Source organism: Trichoderma aggressivum (genome assembly GCF_033847375.1).
Source record: "Trichoderma aggressivum f. europaeum strain CBS 100526 chromosome Unknown scaffold_052, whole genome shotgun sequence".
Lineage (NCBI taxonomy): Eukaryota > Fungi > Ascomycota > Sordariomycetes > Hypocreales > Hypocreaceae > Trichoderma > Trichoderma aggressivum.
This window is the reverse complement of record NW_026946418.1, coordinates 52988-72501: the sequence shown is the minus strand read 5'-3', so window position 1 is coordinate 72501 and position 19514 is coordinate 52988. Positions and strand designations below refer to the sequence as shown.

The 19514-nt window shown below is 51.0% G+C and overlaps 5 protein-coding genes across 5 annotated transcripts; 3 read left to right on the top strand and 2 right to left on the bottom strand.

Moving 5' to 3' along the window:
• Positions 1 to 615: 615 nt before the first annotated feature.
• On the bottom strand, positions 616 to 3025 carry Triagg1_9361 (uncharacterized protein; the record flags this gene model as incomplete). Its single annotated transcript, XM_062904310.1, has 2 exons — positions 616 to 1118; positions 1177 to 3025. 2 exons carry the CDS (start codon positions 3023 to 3025, stop codon positions 616 to 618), a joined length of 2352 nt encoding a protein of 783 aa, XP_062751655.1.
• Positions 3026 to 4095: 1070 nt separating this feature from the next.
• On the bottom strand, positions 4096 to 6051 carry Triagg1_9360 (CAZyme family GH76; the record flags this gene model as incomplete). Its single annotated transcript, XM_062904309.1, has 4 exons — positions 4096 to 5292; positions 5368 to 5720; positions 5794 to 5898; positions 5961 to 6051. 4 exons carry the CDS (start codon positions 6049 to 6051, stop codon positions 4096 to 4098), a joined length of 1746 nt encoding a protein of 581 aa, XP_062751654.1.
• A 3569-nt stretch (positions 6052 to 9620) lies between these two features.
• On the top strand, positions 9621 to 10237 carry Triagg1_9359 (uncharacterized protein; the record flags this gene model as incomplete). The annotated part of the gene is made up of 2 exons (XM_062904308.1): positions 9621 to 9704; positions 9956 to 10237. The coding sequence occupies 2 exons, from the start codon at positions 9621 to 9623 to the stop codon at positions 10235 to 10237; spliced, it is 366 nt and encodes a 121-aa protein (XP_062751653.1).
• A 1058-nt stretch (positions 10238 to 11295) lies between these two features.
• Triagg1_9358 (uncharacterized protein) lies at positions 11296 to 13003 on the top strand (the record flags this gene model as incomplete). Its single annotated transcript, XM_062904307.1, has 3 exons — positions 11296 to 11525; positions 11596 to 11670; positions 11773 to 13003. The coding sequence occupies 3 exons, from the start codon at positions 11296 to 11298 to the stop codon at positions 13001 to 13003; spliced, it is 1536 nt and encodes a 511-aa protein (XP_062751652.1).
• Positions 13004 to 13983: 980 nt separating this feature from the next.
• Positions 13984 to 19239, top strand: Triagg1_9357 (uncharacterized protein; the record flags this gene model as incomplete). The annotated part of the gene is made up of 8 exons (XM_062904306.1): positions 13984 to 14063; positions 14128 to 14356; positions 14416 to 14478; positions 14586 to 14873; positions 14962 to 15145; positions 15208 to 15409; positions 15463 to 19121; positions 19184 to 19239. The coding sequence occupies 8 exons, from the start codon at positions 13984 to 13986 to the stop codon at positions 19237 to 19239; spliced, it is 4761 nt and encodes a 1586-aa protein (XP_062751651.1).
• Between the last annotated feature and the right edge of the window lie 275 nt (positions 19240 to 19514).

The window sequence follows — 19514 nt, the reverse complement described above, 5'->3', positions numbered from 1 at the left end:
ATTAGATTACAAAAGTCGCGTCGCGTACGACTCTATCAAAAAGCCGTTGAATTATTAACGGTCTCGCTGGCTTAAAATTTCTAGGCGGCAGTTCCAGTTGGACGTTTCCACAAACGGAAATGTGGGGTTCAGCCGCCACTTGAACTTGAATGACATCCTTGCCTTGAATTTTTGTTTGCTTGACTCGGTATTAGGACGGCGTAGAGGACATCTTATTGAGGGGTTGAGTACACGCAACTTTAGTATTTCGGTGTTACGAAGTGAGGATCAGTTCAAGCCTCAAAGGTTCATTTTTTAACCTTTACACAGATGAATATTACCAAAAATATCTCATTAAATATATAAAAACAGAGTGCATTACTCTCTAGCCGCCATCTTAGGCAGAGTATATATTAAAAAGAGACCACCATATGTCTTCAGCCACGAATTGGTCTTCAAGCGATACCAGATCGCAAAAAGGTCAAAAATACCGCAAATAAAAATTAAGAAACCCCATGTAATCCAAGTATATCCATATATCTAAATAAATCAACCCAAAACGCCTCTATCAACAATATGCCTCTTCCAATAACTCAAACGCTGTGCCGTGGTAGATAAGTAGAATGAGATGTAAAATCAGCTTGATCCGTTGGTAATTTTGTGCCAGACTTTGTCTATTTCGTTCGACAACCAGTTCCATATGCCCTTTAGCCCACCAGAGCCCTCATCGTCTTCGTCATCTTCGTTTCCCTTGTTGTCGTCTTTAGGCTTCTCCGTAGGAGTTGCTACTGCCTTGCTTGTAGTAGTGTGAGACGTTACAGATGTCGAGGTAGTCGATGATAGAGATGCAGAGGATAATAACGATACAGAAGATAAAGAAGAAGAAGAAGTGGTTGGCTCCGGGGGCACTGAAGGACGTTGAAGAGTCTGGGTCTTTACAACCTGCGAGGAAGTCGAGGTCGAAGTCGAAGTCGAAGTCGAAGCAACAGAATACGACGTGACGGGGTCAACGGGCACTTCAGGCTCATCTTCGGCCTTGTGAGTACCAATCGGTTTCAGGGGCAGCCGCAAAGTCCCGTTATTAGGCTTAGGCTTCAGCCCCAACGAGTCGCACAACAAGTTGTAAACCTCAATATTCTCTGACAATCAAGCATTAGTCGGTGTTAAGATGATCACTCAAATATACGCATCACTTACGGAATACATCAAGTTGGCTATTCGCCGGGTGGGGAAACGCAGGACCTCTAGCGATGAAAATAGCTCTCATAAGAGGGTGCTCGTGATCATATCCGTGCAAGCCGCGAGGATGATACACGAGCCCCTCCTTCTTCGCCTTCTCGACGTCGAATTCCTCCTTAGTGACAATGGCCCAGCCTGTCTTGGGGACAATCCAGAGAGGAGCGATACGGTCGTTTTGAGAAAAGTGATAACGCTCCGGCATGTTCACATCACGGAGGTAGACTTCAAAGTTGGGGTTTGACTTGGCCTTTTCTGCCAGGCCGTTGTACAGACCTTGCAGGTCATCGAGGTTCTTGGGTCGAAGCCCATATAGAGGCCATCCGTCAATGTGCTCAATCTTGGAAGTGTCGACGAGGTCCTCCAGCTGCATCAGTCGAGTCGTATCCGTCGTAGCCATTCCATGATCAGAAACAACAATGACATTGACGATATGTGTCAGGTTGCGTGCATTGAGCCCCTTGAAGAGCTGGTCCATCATGGTATCCACCCTTTCAATAGTAGATCGAATCTCCGTGCTGTTTGGCCCATATTTGTGACCATCGCTATCGACGTTGGGGACATACGCGGCAATCAGCTGTGGTCGCAAGCCTTCAGCCTCGACAGATCCGCTCTCTCTTCCGGGCAGGTCCAGCCAACCAAGAATCCGCGAAACCTTCTTGTCCAGACTCTCCTTGCCATTATACTTGTCGACAAAGGTAGGCTCCAGGTGCAGAACGTGCGCTTCGCTGCCAGGCCACATGTGAATCGCACTGCGAATGCCCTGCTTCTCAGCCGTCACCCAAAACGGCTCGCCACCCCACCACTTGGGGTCCAAGCTCCGAGCAGGATCGGTATAATGGAACTCGGCCTTCAACTCGGGATCCCAGAATGTGTTGCCCACGATACCATGGGCCTCGGGGTACAGACCGGTGGCGAGCGTATAGTGGTTGGGGAAGGTGACGGAGGGGAACGATGGGTGCATCCACTTGGGGGAGACGCCCTCCTTCACAAAGGCGTTGAGCCGTGGCGTCAGTCCCCGCTGCAAGAAGTCGGCGCGGAAGCCGTCGAGGCTGATGATGATTGTGGTCGGCGCGAACAAGGCGGTGCCGTTGCTGGCGAGGTGCATCTTGAGATTGGACTTGCGACCCTTTGACAGCTTCCACGCGGCCAGAACCAGGATAGCGAACCCGATGGCGATGAGCGAGTGTATAAATAGCCAGCGGCGCCAGCTCCGTCCACGCTGCGACTTTGCCTGAGCAAACGCATTAAGGTTGCGGCGGTCGTACTCGTCGCTCTCGCTGCTGTCGCCGGTGGAGCTGCCCTCCTTCATGCCGCCCTCCTCCATCTCATACATGAGTTGGCCATCTTCGCCGTGCTGAGCCTCCTCCATGATCCTCTTCCTCTTGGTCTCCCTCCTATCCCGCCTCTTCTGCTTCTGCTTCTCCGCCAGCCTCTTTTCCGACACAATGTTCTCGTTCGAGCTGCCCGCCGTCGACATGCTCCCCAGACTCGACTTCCGCCCCAGGCTCCTAAAGGGATTCGGCAGCGGCAGCGCCAGAGCCGACCCGCGGCGCACCAGCTCCTGCTTGCGCCTCGAGTCCGTCACCAGCTGGTCCAGCTCCTCCTCCTCCATCAAGACGATGCGGTCGTGGGCCAGCAGCTCGCGGCTGTTCCTGGCGCGCTGCTGCAGCGCATCGTCCTCGCTGTCCGTGTCTTGGTCTCGGCTGTTGATGGATGACGCGTCATCGTCGTATGCGATCGGGGACAGCAGCGACGAGTTGTCGCGATCCCCCTTTGCGGTGCTTGTGTCGAGGAGATTGGCCGACATGTTGTTGCGGCCTCGGAGAACCCCTGAGGGTGGCGGGAAATGCTCTTTGAAGAAACGCAATTCAAGATGTTAATCAGACACGAGGTTCCCAGATCGGCCGAAATATCCACCGGCCCACTCAGGTGTCAAGCCAAATTGGGAACAGTCTGCAGGGTACTGCTCCCTGGTACTTGCGCATGGTATTTGTCGAGTCCTACCCTATTACCTCACAGGCGGTTACACGTACCTATTTGTGATTTGCCCTGTAGAGCATCAACTTTGAGGACTTGTTTAAATCTTTTTTAATTTGACATGATCCAATTTGACAGCTTCTCTAAAGGCTACAAACTCTTCCATAGCAACTCGTAAGTACTTGCAATGTCGGAGGTTGCGCGCGGGGAAATTTACCTTTGGCATTGACGCCACTCATTATCCATCACATTCACTCACAACCAAGCAAGAGTCACAAAACAGGGGCCGCACAATGAACAAGTGAGTTGAGACAGTACGATAAAGAATCATGAATGGCATCATAAAGAGGCAGCTTCATCACTGCCCTTTTGTATGTATCATTCAAATCTGTAACCCAGTCGTTTGCCTTTTCCCTCCTCTTCTATACCCGCTTGGCAAACTCGAGGATGCTCAACCATACAAAAGTACAGCTGTCTACATACGTCACTCTGTAAGCTGATGAGATTTTGACACCCGCCAGCATTGTCTCGCCATTAACACTAATTTCTCACAAGACTCCTGTGAAATTGTTCGTGTACTCTGAACCCTCCTCAGCCCTTCCTCCTATATGTACGTCACATCGTCGTCGAGCTCAAATACCTTGTAGTGTATGTCATTGAACACGGGTTCATAATATATTCATCCGACATGTTAACCAAAAACCAAACCAGTTTCGCCATTGTTCCCAGATAATATCCCTTTAAACACCCAAATTCACCGCTGAAAAGATTAAAGAGAGAGAGTTAGTTCCCGGGCCAAGGTGTATGTAACCCAGAAAGAAGAAGAAAACGCCGTCCGGCTGCGCCCAGTTTGAAGAGAATCAGCAATCCAAACTGCCAACAGCTCAACTTTGTAGTCACCTATCGCTGCCGCTGGTCTTCAGCAGACGCCCCCGCGGACGACTCGGCCACAATAACGCTATTCCTGACGGACGGATTATGTGGCCAACCTATGGGCATGTTTGATAGCCGCCGTTGGCTCACTCCACTGTACCGGATCGAGTCGGGGGTCACCAACACCGGTTCAGTGAACGGATTCTTTGAGCTGCTCTCTGATTCGCCGTTGTTGAGGATTGACTTTTCGTTGATCCTGATTCCCTTTTCCTTGTCCCTTCTCCTTCTACCGGCGGCGGCGGCTGCAGCCATTCCTCCACCCGCAGCAAGAGTGGAAATGGCCGCAGAGGCAGAAGAAAAGAATCCTTTGGATTGAGCCACAGGCCCTTTAGGCGATGTCTCGTCGAGGAAGATGAAACCCATGGCCGCAACCACGGTAGCAATAGCCAGCAGTGTTAGGACAGCGGCACCAAACTTATCGGCGCCGGTAATGGGTTTATAGTCTGGCCCCTTTGGCTGGTTTCGACCAATGTCATCACCGCCGCCACCGGGATCTCCTACACTTGTGCCTCCAGTGTCTGCAGTCACCGGAGAGCTGCTATTCAGAATCAAGTTGGACATTGTGATCTCGAGGGCTGCCATCTGCTGTCCGACTCCAGTCGTATTGTCGTATTTGCCATCGTACCAGATGAGGCCACACATGCGCTTATTCGCGCCGCCCTTGCATTGCTTCGCTGCGGCGACCGAAGACGCCCGTAGGTATGGATGGATGACATTATACGTATGAGGCGCCCATTTGGTCATCATTGTTAGCCAGCGCGTCAGGTAAGCCTTGAACGACTGCTCATCAAGGTTGCAAGTATCGACCGATTCACAAGCGACCTCGGACATGATGTTGTTGTTGGGCCCTGTGAAGAACACCTTGCTACCTTCAAGGAGATTGTCCAAGCGGGTTTTCCACGTCTGCGACTCCGTCAAGTTGTACATGGCGGCGGCACCGAGAATCATGCCGCCGACGTTGTAAGAGAACTGATAAGGGACAAGAACGGTGCAGTTGCTTTCAATGCCGGCGCCGTCGTAGACGGCCCAGTTCTTGGTGTTGATGAGCTTTGTGGCAATCATCCAATCCCACGTCTTGTCAGCCCAGTCAGCGTAGCTCTGGTTGCCAGTATACAGAGCTAACCTCGCACCGAGAGCGAAGAAGCATGCCTGTGAGATTGAGTTCTATACACCGTCAGTCTCATGGTATGATGCGATTGGCACATGTCTCCGCAGAGAGCAATCTCAATCTCAACCTACCTTGTAGTCATAGCCATTGTTCCACGTAAAGATTTGCCAACGCAGGCCGCCCGCACAGTGCTCCGTGTCCCATCGAGCGGCTTGTGTGTTGAAGACAGCTTGAGCGAGCGCCAGCCATTGCGGTTGATCAGCGGGCGGATCCGGAAACTTGTATTCGGCAGCCGACATGACGGAGAGGCCCCAAAAGCCTTGGTCGTCATTTCCCTCGGTTCGAGTCTGGTTTCTCGGCATATAGTCGTTGGTCTCGCCGACTTGAAAGAGGAGCGCTTGTGAGGTGAGGTTGTTGTACGTATCGTCGCCGGTATAATACCAGTAGTCGATAAGCGTCCCCATCATGGCACCAGCCTCCCACCCTGAGAGCACGCATCAGTGACGAGCCAAGAGAAATGTGCTTACAGCACCGCGCAGAAAGGACGAGATACATACAAAAGTATGGATCGGGAAGAAGCCCAGGGGTATTGCCCGGCTGATTGCCGTTGTAGTATGACACCAAATCCGCGGCCATGTCTTTTGACACCGACATGACAGAATCTACAAGTCCCAAGTTAGTGGCTGCATCAATTCCACAAATGGTAGGATCAGCATTCTCATACCGGGCGAATCTGGGTCTAAGTCATAGGCTGTGGTGAGCTGGCCGGCCGCGAGCAACAGCCCAACGGCCAGACGACCAAGCAGCGGCGACATGATTTATGACGGCCAAGGATATTCCAGAGAGGACAGCTCAAAATCTGATACCAAAAGATGATCCCATGGGTCGGTGATGGCGAGCAAGTGGTCCGTCGATCGAGGCAGTATCGTGGCCAAGGTGGAAAGGCAACCCGCTATAGCTATAGCTCCAGATCCATCTATCTTTACGTCGCCTCAAGAGCTTTGGGCACCAAGTAGCGAACAGAGATTGGCGACGGCACAACACAACACACGGACACGGCAAGCGAGCGACCTTGAGCGAGGGACAAGGGATGGGATATAAAGGGAAGAAGGGAAAAAAAAAAAAGGAAGACTGGAAGAGACAGGCGGCACAGCTGTGGAGAAGGGAAAGACGAGGTGAGCGGTGGATATACGAGCTACGAGCTACTGCATGTACTCTTTGTTCTCAAGTGCCCCAGAAGCGATCTGGCTGGGGAACTGACATTCGGCTCCGGAAGCGCTTGCATCGCTCGAGCAGCGCAATTGACGCTTGCCTGACGTACTTTGGGCTGTACGAGGTTTGGGGCAAACAACGCACATGTTGTACACACAGGCGATGGCGCGCAGTACTCCAAAGGTACACGCCCGCGGCAGACTCTGTGAGCAGGTACCTGGGAGCTACCTCGAGGGAGGGCGTATGGAGCGAGCGATTGAGTCTGTCGAGCTGGAGCTGGAGAGCGCCACGGAAAACCTTGGTTGCACCACTTTGCTGCATCGAACTATCACAAAGCGAATGGCCCTAGCTCGGTGCTGAGCCAGAACGGGAACCTGGCATGGTGGCCAGGGGTCCCAAATACGAGAGCTGCAAGCGGGCCAGCGCCTGGAGCAATGAATGACATTGGGGCCCCCGCTGAGAGATTCGGACTTTTTGTATGTACGAGTACTCGGATCCAGCGACGAGTGTGTGCTGGGGAAGATGTACATACGAGCAGAGCGTGGCGTCTACATGTACAAGGCCACTGCTATGTTATCGCTGTTCTTGTTCTGGCCGCAGCAGAGAGACGAGAGACGAGAAGACGCTGCTTTGGAGGTTGGCTCGATGCGGAAGTGGCCCGAACGGGAAGCATCGCCAAGGGCCGCTGGAAGTTTCTTTCGTTTGTGTAGGTGCTGACGGCCCTGCTAGAAGAATAGAACGATTATTGCCCGGACGATTACAGTATAACCCAGCCAACGTCCCGTTACAGCGCTCGTATAATCGTGGCTGGTCCCTGGGCGGCGGTGGTTGGGCCGTTGTGGTGATTCACTTCAGCCCGGCATGGCAGCCACACCAATGAGCACGCATTCGTAAGCTGCTTGTTGGTGGGAGGGAAGAAAAAAAAGAGAGGGAAAAAAGCACCAATCCAATCCAGCCTAGTAGAGAGAGAAAAAAAGAGGAGCGAGGGACTGGACTGGGGATTTAGACGGAGCACAAGCATCGCCCGTGTTCTGTTTCCTCATGTCTCATGTCTCATGTCTCCTTGTTCGCGGCCGTCATACTACATGAGATGGGCAGCGGGCGATCGCTTATCGGTACCACCATCGATTCTCGATAGGGCGACCCAGCGTCATGGCGTCAATGTCTGGCTCGACATGACATGTGCATATGTGATCTGCACGGATAAGCAGCCCGACTGCTAAAACTCCAAAACAACCGCCATCTCGAGGTAAAAATGTATGTATTGTACTGTACGAACTGAAACGAAGTGTATTGTCCGTGAATTCCCCTCCTTTCGCTGGTCACGTTGGCGTCGGGCCTTTTCCCAACAACACAGGTCAGCAGCCGTCTTCCTTCTTGGCATGCAAAAAAAAAAAAAAAAGAGCTGTAGCTGGACCGGGGAGGGTGGAGGCTAATGGAATACGATGTCGTTATGGGGTCGAAGCAATGCTACTTCGTACATACATTCAACCTGCCGTACGACCCAGGATCTGAGGTTTATTTGTCGTGTCGTCGTCACTCACCGTTTTTAATACCTACACGACGGGAGCACAGAGTGTAAATGGGAGGCAACAAGGGGGGGCCTTGACCCAGCCCTGTGGATATCCAAGGCATTTATGCCTATAAATACAGTGTCTTTAGTCACGATTCAAGCATCTGGCCGAGTCCACCAAAAACCTTCAAAGTTTAGCTGCGAGCGATTACGCCCCTCCGGTACTCGTACCCCGTAGAGCTCCCGTGGAATTCAAGCGGCCTTTAACCGACACTCAAAGATGGAAGATATCGTACTCGAGCAACGAAATATCGCTACGGTACATGATGTTGGCACCTCGCTCTCTGATAAGCTGATCCACAGTCTCTCGTACCTACACTTTAGTAGTTACTGTACGTTAGATGGACGTGGCTTCGTAAAACACTGTACAGAGTTTGAACTACACTGTCCGGATTGGGTGCGTCCGGAGCTGTTTGCGTCTCTTAACCCGGCCCGCCGTCCGCCATTGACTCCGCACAAGGACCAAATACTGCCGCTATTCTGCTCAATACTTTGGATGGCTTTTCACTGCCGCTTTATTTAGGTGCACGCACAATAGGCCTAGAATAATGTATGGAGTAAGAGAGAGATTGCCAGACTGGCCGCGCTCTCTCCAACAGGAATGCATCACGTCGCGCTTTCGTTTACTTGCGATGAAACCAGCCTGCGACAGTGGTCGTGGTTCGGCTCCGAGCCAACTGTGTCACGGTCTGTGCACACGTCCTGCGGCTTCGGGTTTGTAGTAACTACCGCTGCAATCGACAGCATCTGCAGGTCATCCTCTATACGGCCCAAGCTCTTCAACGTGTTGCAGAATCCGTTCACTTCTTCTTCCGACTCCCATCCATCGTCTGCTCTTGGCTCAGCATCCCTCGATGACGCCGCTAGGCCGTTGAACCGGTTTCTGACCGAGGCGGTAGAATCACGTGTGCCAGTGAGAAAGTTGCGAGGAGCCACATTCTCTGGGCGAGGCAGTGTGGCGGGGCAAAGTAGCGGTACGGGCGACCACCACGTACTGTTCCGTACCTCTCGTCTGAACCTGTCCCGGAGTCTCAGGATGGCGACGCCGGTGGCTTCTCCGGGCTTCCCAGGGGAATTACAAATCACTGGGAAAATGACGGAATGTGCGTAGTAGAACCAAGGCTTAGAGATGTGATGCGTATAGATTCGTACAAAGATATTGGCTTACGCCTATTGCCCACCCAAGTAATCAACGGAGGGGATATTTTTACCCGTGTAGGCATATCACAGCACTCCGCCTCCGTAATGCGCCAGACGCTGGACGGGCGGTACCTGTGTAGTACCTGCCATCTACCTGTAACCGCCGTGAGGCTGGGGGCTCTTGGTTCCGCAGACTCCGCGCTGTCGTCAGCCGGGGGGCAACGCCTCCAGCAGGTATGCTCCCTAGTACCCAGGCGAAGGGGCTATTCTGCGGACAAAACGTAAACTTGTCTTCCTCAAATTCCCTGCCCGCCATTACGAACCGCCGCCTCTCCAAGCCGCTCCAGCAGCAAACCACCTCCATCGTTGTCGCTCGAACCCGCTGCAAAGCTCCGATCGCTTCTTCGCCTGCGTTTTTCTCGTCCGAGGTTGTTGTATTGAATATTCGACTCTTCCAAAATGGCCGACGCTCCATATGATCCCTACGTTCCCAAGAACGGTGCCCCCGGGGAGGACAACTCCAAGACGGGCAACCTGCAGCGAGTAAGTTGGATTTACCGGCGAGAGACCCTCGTTTGAGTGGATGGCGGATAGCAGAGGATGGGATGGGAAAGAGCACGGAATCAGCGCAAATGCGGCTCTCTTGGTCTCTCCGTCCCATTTGGCTGCGCATCAGCTTGAACTCTTTGGATTTCATGGCAGACGTGCCGCATACGGCACGGCTATGGATATGGAACTCTGGAAACGTATGGGCTTGAAAATCTGGGCACTAACGGGGGTTTCTTCTCTTTTAGCAAATCGATGAAACGGTCAAGGTGATGCACGATAACATGAATAAAGTCGCGCAGCGTGGCCAGAACCTCGATGCTCTGCAGGACAAGACCAACAACCTGGCCGAGTCGGCTCAAGATTTCCGTCGTGGCGCCAACAGAGTTCGCAAGGCAATGTGGTGGAAAGACATGAAGATGCGAGTCTGTATTGTTGTCGGAATCATCCTTCTCCTAGTCGTTATTATCGTTCCCTCTGGTATGTTTCTGAGCGCCCTCGACAACCCAAATCCAGGAAAACACCGCTGACCAGAGAGTCTAGTTGTTGCGACACGTTGATGCCTCTCTTTCTTTTATTGGAGTACCTTGTTTTGTAACGTCCATGATGAACACCAGACGTCGTTCTTCGAAGCTTGAAAAAATGAGCTCGGGATCAAATGAAGGGTTACGAATTGTTATTGGATGTTGGTTCTGTAAATGATGGAGTTTTTTCTAAGACACGCCTCGGACTATTTTCACGGGAGACGATGCTCTGAGTTCTCTCAGGCTGGGTTATGCGTATGATTTGCAGGCCAGGCGTTTATTCCGACCAATGGAGATAATGTGTGCTCTCTCTGGTATTATCGGAATTATAATGAGTCGATGTCTGGTCACGTTATTATAAATTGGTTCACTGATGGTTTGCTGTGATTTATTGCACTGTGACACAGTTTTCACGAGGGTTTTGCGGTTTATACCGTTGAAGATTTGAGGACCAAGATCGGTGACTAGCACTTGCAAATGGCAATGCTCTCATGTACAAGTCAAGCTGGTCATTCTTTGTACATCACCTCATCCTTTTACTCTCGACTTGTACTGTTCTCCATCGAGGTTCGTTAAAGGGCAATGATATGCGGCTCCAACACCAGTAATTACATGTACTCTAGAGGCAGGGTTGAAGCCGGTGTGCTTCGTGAATACCGCCACATATTGACGTACCACCTGATGATACCGTTGGTTAGTTCAGTACCTAAGTAGGTAGGTACATAGTAGATAATCCTCTGCAGCCCTTTTATCAGTAGCGCATCATATTCCCTCGCTGGACTGGTCAAACCACCTATGCAACCAACACGTTCATGTGCTGCCAACAGCTGAACATTTCTGTGTGATTGGGGCCGCCTCACCGCCTGCCCGCTTTTGGTGAGCGGTTTCGGGGCGGGTTTTTTCTGCCCCTCCCCCACTGCGGCTGGCATTATTTGCTAGACTAATCTGGGTGACTCTTTTTATCTGATCTAACCCTCGCGCATCCTCAGTTTCTCATCCGTTGACCATTGCTCTATTGCTTCTGCAAATTCGCCGGGCCAATTGGGCCAGATATCTTGGGAAACATGCTCTCTGCAACTTCTGCCGCCTTGAGGGCCGGAGCTCGACGAGGTGCGCCCCGGGTTGCTCCCCGGGTTGCGGCTCTCGCGTCTCCTCCGATCACCATCCGAGGCCCGAGTTTGGCCGGTCGTAGGGCCCTGTCGGTGACAAGGACTCTGGCTTCTTTTCCTACGAGTGACCGAACTCGAGAGATTGTTGCTCAGACCTTGAGCAGCATTGGAAGCAAGCGAGAGGGGTAGGTCATCGAGGATACGTGATACCACGTGCCGGGAGAGATTTGACTAATTTCGACCTCACCTGTCAAGGCAGCAATATCTCAAGCTCTTCACATCTGTATCTTCACAGAAATTCGGTGTTATTAAAGTAGGAGGTGCTATTCTGTAAGTGACTTGAGGTTGAAAGGAGCGGATGTTGGGCTAACCGAAGAGAACTGAGAACTGAATACATCGACGAGCTATGCCAGAGTATCGCTTTCTTAGCAGTCTCCAGCTCTATCCAATTGTAGTCCATGGTGGTGGCCCGCAACTGAACCGCTTGCTCGAGGACGCGGGCGTCGAGCCTCGGTTTGAAGAAGGCATTCGTGTAACCGACGCGAAGACTCTGGGCGTGGCACGCAAGCTCTTCCTCGAAGAGAACCTCAGACTGGTGGACAGGCTTGACCAGCTGGGCGTTGCCACTAGGTCCATTAGCGGCGTCTTCATGGCTGATTATCTGGACAAGGAGAAGTGGCAGTACGTTGGAAAGATCACAAAGGTCAACAAGGAGGCTATCGAGCAATCGATTGAGGCCGGGTATATTCCAGTTCTTACGTCCATGGCCGAGTCTGAAGATGGCCAACTGCTCAACGTTAACGCTGACGTTGCTGCGGCCGAGCTTGCCCGTGCACTGGAGCCTTTGAAGGTTGTGTACCTGTCAGAGAAGGGTGGCTTGTTTAACGGCGAAGGAGACAAGATCTCACACATTAACTTGGACGAGGAGTTCGATCACCTCATGTCACAGCCTTGGTGCCGATACGGTACGCGCCTCAAGATCAAGGAGATCAAGGAACTTCTCGACACCCTTCCCAGGACCTCCAGCGTTGCCATCATCCATCCCAGTGACCTTCAAAAGGAACTCTTCACAGACTCTGGCGCCGGCACTTTGATCCAACGAGGAGATAAGATTCAAAGGGCGACCTCCGTGTCAGATTTCGAGGACCCGGATAAGATTAAAGCAGCCCTGATTCGCGATCGAGAGGGCCTTGACGCTGAGGCAACTGTTGACCGTTTTATCGATCTCTTAAGGGAGAACCCCTTTACTGCATACTATGATGATGCGTTGCAGTGCATTGCGATTGTTGTCCCTGCTGGCAATGACCGACCGATAGCTACTCTTGCTACTTTGGCCATCACCAAGTCCGGCTGGCTGACCAATGTGGCTGAGAACGTTTTCACCGCCATCAAGAAGGACCACCCCAGCCTTGCCTGGACTGTCAATGAGCATGATGAGAACTTGACCTGGTTCTTTGAGAAGTCCGACGGGAGCTTTCACCACAATGGCAGCGTCTTGTTCTATTATGGCTGTGATCTTCGATCTGAAGCCCTGGCTCCCGTCTATGATGACTTTGTTTCTAATGGACGCGCTATGCTGGGTGATTCCAACCTTGAGGCTCGACTGCGTCGTGCCGCCCAAACGGCTAATCAGGCACTGAGGGACTCTCAAGTTCAGGCTTAATCAACCCCCTGACATCCAGTTTCGGGTCGAATGGCAACAATGAGGATTTGATTTGCTTCCGCGACGAGCACCAACTCTTGGGGGACGAAAAAGAAGGCCTCAAGCACCCCTGAAATATAAACGTCGCAAGGGCGGAAGGCAGAGAGGATTAAAATATTCCTTTATGGAGTTGATCGGATCTCAGGGTATTGAGTCTAAGAATCAAAGGGGGCTGGGCTAGAACCAGAACGACTGGTTCACACCAATAGTGTATTTACGAGCACATCTTTTTTTTTAATAATGTGCTATACCTATATTGTGACGTTGATCGACTGTGCCATAGGTTTTCTTGTGCATCTTTGGCAGATATGTGATTGCTAAAGTGTTAATGTTTCTTCACAGCGCTGAGTGTTCCTGAGATTGGAACATCTCTGCACTCTAATTTTCTCTATGCACAATGCTGTTATTTGTTTGGAATCAAATCGATGATATTATTCAAAGCTGATAGATGAACACAGCATCAATCTAGGATTGCGTATGTATACCCCGGGGTCTAGGAGGCATTTGTTTCATGTATCGCCCTTGTTTCCAGCCTTGCCAACAGAATGTACTCGCATTTACTCCAAAACTACAGGGATTCCTCATATATTCGTCGAGTATGGAGCACATGCACGTTATGGATGCTGCTCCCACGCAAGGCAGCCTCCATCAAATCATCTTGCATGGACCCCTGTTCATCATCCGCTCAGCCCCAGCGCAGGGCGGCTATGCGCATTTTGGCGACCAACAGACAAAAGGATCAGCTGCGCGGTTGGGCCTTTTGCGTGATGGGAAAAACATTTGGGAATTGAGGAGGCAGTTTGCCTTGATTTTGTCTTTTGCAAGGCGTTGGTTGGCATTCTTGAGATGGATGGGATTGGGACGACAATGTGAGCGCTGCCTGCGAATACAAGTCATCCCAGGAACAATTCCATGGTGGAAATATCTCTGCGCTATTCGGAATGTATGAGCCTGGATTGCACACCATCTACGGCGACTCGGAGACAAGTAGTGGCCTTCAATCCCTCGAGCCGGAGATTGAGTAAGAGAACGAAGCCGCCCCCTCTTGAGAAGAATCTCCCTCTTACAAAAGTTTCAACTGCCAGTGTTGTAGCTGTTCATGGCCTCAACTTCAAGGGCAACCCAAACCATGCGCGGGCCACATGGCACTCCCAAGGATCGGTCTGGATCCGAGACTTTCTCCCCCAGAAGATCGGGAGGCCGTGCCGCGTCATGTTGTTTGCGTATAATTCCAGTCCGGCCAAAGCGGCGGCAGCGATGCGCCTGGACGAGCACGCACGGATGCTGTTGACATGTCTGAAAGACAAAAGAAAGGTACTGACATCCGAGATCTGCGGGGAGGCAAACTGTGTCCAAGCTCTAATGCATTCCAGGACACGCCACTCAGGCCAATCGTGTTTCTCTGCCATAGTCTAGGCGGCATAGTTGTCAAGTCTGTAAGTACACGCGGCTGATCAATGCGTTTTGTTTGGCTTTGGTCGATGCAAGATTTCCATACCTGTGGTTTCGTGCAATACTTACAAACAACGTCTGGGGGTTGAAGGCGCTGGTTGAAGGAACTCTTGATCCAGCTTATGGATCCATCGTCAGGGCCACCAGGCTCCTCGTCTTCTTCGCGACACCTCACTTGGGGGGAAATTACAGTGGCATCGGAGACATTGCCGCCAAGATTGTCAGGACGGGACTCGGTACGCCTAGCAATGACTTATTAGATGGGTTGAAGGCGGGCTCGCGCGACGTGATACGACGGTTTGAACAGGCGCGTCATCTGCCTGCCAACTGTTTAGTTATTAGTTTTTATGAGACGGAGAATTACGGCAGGTTTGGACTGGTTCGTCTACCTATATCGTTTCGTCTTGCCTCTCCTCTTTCAACGACCTTGGCGCTGACCATTTCCCTCTCTTTGCTTCTCTCTACAGATTGTCAAAAAAGAGTCTGCGGTTCTAAGCCTATCAGAAGACCGAGAGAGAAAGGTAGCTCTCAAAGCCAACCACAGCAAAATCTGCAAGTTTCCAACGGCAGAGAGTTGCGAGTCGGTGATGGAGATGATTGTCTCGGATCTTGAAAGAGCTCTGGAATTACAAAGAGCAATGGAACCAGAACGTAGGTTATACACCATTCTACAGTGGCTTGTTAAAGGAGACCCAGTTCTAATTCCATGTCAGCTGTGAACGTCCACTGGACGGTGAAACAGCGTCCCAGCGCTTTATTCACTGGAAGAGATGAAATAGTCCAAACCATCATCGACGCCATAGATCCCAGGGCCACTGACTCTAAAACTTTGGACAAAATGTTCGTCATCACGGGCATGGGGGGTCAGGGCAAAAGCGAAGTGTGCTTGAACGTTGCGAATAAGCTTCGAAATCAGTATGTTTCTGTCACTGATTCATTACCGTTTCTACCTACTGACCTGTCTTTAGATTCTGGGGCGTGTTTTGGGTGGATGTAGCCACTGCGGCCACGGCTGCTAGAGGTTTTGCCATGATTGCCCATGCTCTTAGAACGGAGAGTGCTGGTGTTGAAGACGTACGCTATCTTCTTGCGAATTGGCCTGCGGATGAGCCTTGGCTTCTCATCTTGGACAATGCCGATGACAGCTCAATCAACTATGCAGACTACATTCCGTCTGGGGAGAGAGGAACTGTGTTGATGACATCTCGGCTTCCAGAATGCGCCGTTTATAAGACACTCGGACACATAGAACTCGGAAACCTCAGCAAGGAGCATTGTATCGAGCTACTCCTGAATTCAATGTCAGTCCCCGAGCCATTGCGTGCCGAGTCCGCTGCATCTGCAGAAGCCATCGCCGAAGAGATGGGATTCCATACACTTGCCATCTTACAAGCAGGCGCCTACATCTCTTCAACGGGCATATCCATGGAAAAGTATTTGACCGATTATCGGGAACAAGGGGACAAGCTGCTCAAGTTTATCCCTTCTCAGGCACAGTCAAGATACCGCAACGTTTGGACGACTTTCGAAATCTCGGTCCAGGCGTTAAAGTCTTCAGACAAGCAATCTGCGCATGATGCTTTGCAACTTTTGGAACTTCTTTCAACCCTTCATTATGATGATGTTCCCGTGGATTTCTTCCAAGATGCATGGCGAGGGGCCAGAAAAGCTCAGAGTATCCCAGAAGACGACGAAAAACTCGATAATCTTTCACAGTGGCATGTCGCACAACTTCCCGCGTGGGTTGATGCCCAGAAAGACAAGTGGGATGAGGCTCGATTGGATGAGGCCCTCAATGAACTCGTTTCTTTAGCTCTCGTCAAGAGATCAACCGCGGGAAGCGATGCAACAGTCTCATTGCACCCACTTATTCATAGCTGGGTAGCTATTCGCCAAGATGAAACTCATCGAAGTTCAAGTATTCAGTCTTCTGCTTGTATAATTGCGCTCACTCAGTTCTCCCAATCAAAATGGCAGTCCCATATCGAGAGACTCGGGCCTCACATTACGGCTTTGGTTGCAGCGCCTTCTTTGGCTATTAACAAGCAGACTTCTACAAAGATACTTCAAGTGCTCCTCCAGATCAGCATATCTCTACGATGTATGAGATGTGACACTGAAGTATCGACTCTTCTTGAACAAATGCTACGATATTTCGACGCCAGTCCGGATAATCCAAGGAGCGACCTACTTCCCCTATTTTATGTGCTCTCACGCAACCAATTTGATCTCGGAGAAATAGACCAGTGTATAAAGACAATCCAACAAGTCCGAAAACTTCAGCAGTCAATTCTTCATGAGCATGACCCAAACAGTCTCAGGACGGATCAGGAACTTGCGCGAGCCTACAACGTCAACGGCCAGTGGAAAGAAGCGATAGTCACTCTTGAGCATATCCGTCAAATCCATGAGCTGCAAATGAATCTAAACGAAGATGACCCTGATAGACTGGCTGTGCTACATCTACTTGGCGAAGCCTATGAATCAAGCGGGCGAACACAAGAAGCCATACCGCTACTTACAGAAGTTGTGTCCATCGAAGGGATTAGCAGAGAGAAGGGCGATCCCGTTCTATTCGGCTCAAAGTACAAGCTTGCGACATGCTACTTGTCCAACTGTCAAATCGATGAAGCAATTGCGATATTCAAGGAGCTCGATGAAATGCAAGCCGCAAACTTCTCCGACCGTCATCCGTATCGACTCGGCCCTCAGATCGGGCTGGCCAAAGCCCACATTGAGAATGGAAAATCGAGAGAAGCAATCGAGATTCTGGAAAACGTAAAGAATACGCAAAACAGGTTACTGGAATCAGGACATTCATCGCGCCCAATCATCGAGAATCATCTTGGTGCTGCTTATCGACAGAACGGCGAGCCTCAAAAGGCCATCGCATCCCTGAAGGCAGCTCTGAAACTATCGAAATATCGCCAAAATCACCCTCATCGGATAGCTATCCATTGTGAGCTTGCAGCAGCCTATCGCGCGAATGGCCAGATTACCGATGCCATTGAACTGCTAGAGAAACTGGGAAAGCTTGAGGATAGCCATACTTCTCTAAGCAGTGAATATCCAATCTTGATCAAAGTACAAGCCGATCTGGCATCGCTGTACTTATTAGATAGTCAATGGGAGAGGGGGATGGCTCTTTTACGAAACACCATCGACCTCCAGAAAGACTCCGACGAGAGCCACCCAAACCTGTTGGCTTTGCAGCAAAAACTCGGAACCGCTCATCTCGACAACGGCGAAGTCCAAAAGGCAGTCCACATTCTCGAAGAATTGGTACAGAATCCACATCCCCATCAACTGCCCCTCAACCGCCTCTTTTCTCAGCATGAGCTGGGCAGGGCATATCTCGCCGACGGTCAGGTCAAAGCGGCAATCAAGGCGTTGGACAAAGTGGTCAAAGAAAAGGAACGACTTTTCCATGAAGAGCACCCCGAGAGACTTGCTTCGCTTCACGAACTGGCCAGGGCCTACCTCAGCGACGGTCAGGTCGACAAGGGGATCGAGATTTGTGAGGAAATCGTTTTGATACAATCGTCGAGATTGAGTGCGGATCATCCTGATCAGTTGAAATCACAACGTCTCCTGGGATCCGCCTATCTTGACAACGGCCAAACCACAGAAGCGGTAAAGGTATTGACAGAGGTCGATGGTTTGGAGAAGCAAAGGGTTGGTGAAAGCCATCCTTATAACCTGACATCGCAGCATCAGCTTGGCGCCGCGTATCTAAAAGCAGGTCAACTTGATGAAGCAGCAAAGATCTTTGAGAACGCTACTAAGATGGCAGAAGAGACGCTCCGGGAAGATCACCCAACACGGATTGCAATACGCTATCAGCTTGCTTGCGTATATATGCAGAATGACCAGGTGGACAATAGCATTCTTATTCTCGAGGAAGTAGCCAATCCCCAGGACATATCTGACGCAACAAGGGCTCTGCCCAGCCGAGTCGCCGCGTTGCATCAGCTTGGTTTATCATACACAAAGAGCGGTCGAGTACCCGAAGCAGCAGCAGTTCTGGAAGAAGCCGTCGAGATACGGAGCAGCCTCGACGAAGGCCACCCCAACAGATTAGCATCTCAGTATGAGCTCGGAAGCTGTTACTTGTCCCTCAGGAGACTGGACGACGCAGTCAGAGTCCTTAAAGAGGTCGTCCGAGTTGAAACTTTGACGCAGGGCCGCAGCATTTCCCTGGCCATGACTCTAGCAAAACTAGGATCCGCCTATCTGATGCAAGGTAAAGCAAAAGAAGCCTTGGAAGCACTCACATCCGCATGCGCCATACGGAGGAGTCGCCTCGAACCAGACGACGTTTCACGTCTCGCATCAGAACACGACCTCGGGCTGGCATACCTTGAAACCGGCAACGAAAAGAAGGGGATATCTACACTGGAGGAACTACTAGCAGTGGAAAGGCAATGCCTTGAGCAGAACCATCCGCTGCGCTTGAAGACGCAGTATGAGCTCGGGTGCGCTTATTTGGATGCTGGGAAGCTGGAAAAGGGCATTCAGCTTCTGGAGAATGTGATTTCTATCAAGAAATGGCATCCTGAAGAAGATACGTATCCGACGATGAATGAGGTTCGAAGTGAGCTGGCCAAGGCGTATAAAGAGAGGAGCTGTAAGTGCCTGCTTTGTCTTCGTATTTTCTATCTACTGTAAGTTACTGACAACGTTGGTTAGTTTTATATCGACTCTTGGGAGTCTTCGGGTTGAATGCTTGTTTAGACAGGCAATGATTAATGTAATTGGGCCAAGGTAGAGGATGGATATAACAATTTTGAAGTTGCTTCGACAGATGCCTTCGACAGATGCCTTTGATGATATCGATCAAGTTTCAATACTGGTTGGCATGAATTCGTAACGAATTATGAGATCTGATGTACATCGCTTAGATTTTTCCCTTCACCCTCTGGGTGTGATTTTGTTCTCTACCGTGAACAACCACCGCACTGTGATTAGTATATAAGCAGGCACAGTTATCTCACTGATGTAACGTCTCCGGGCCCTTTAC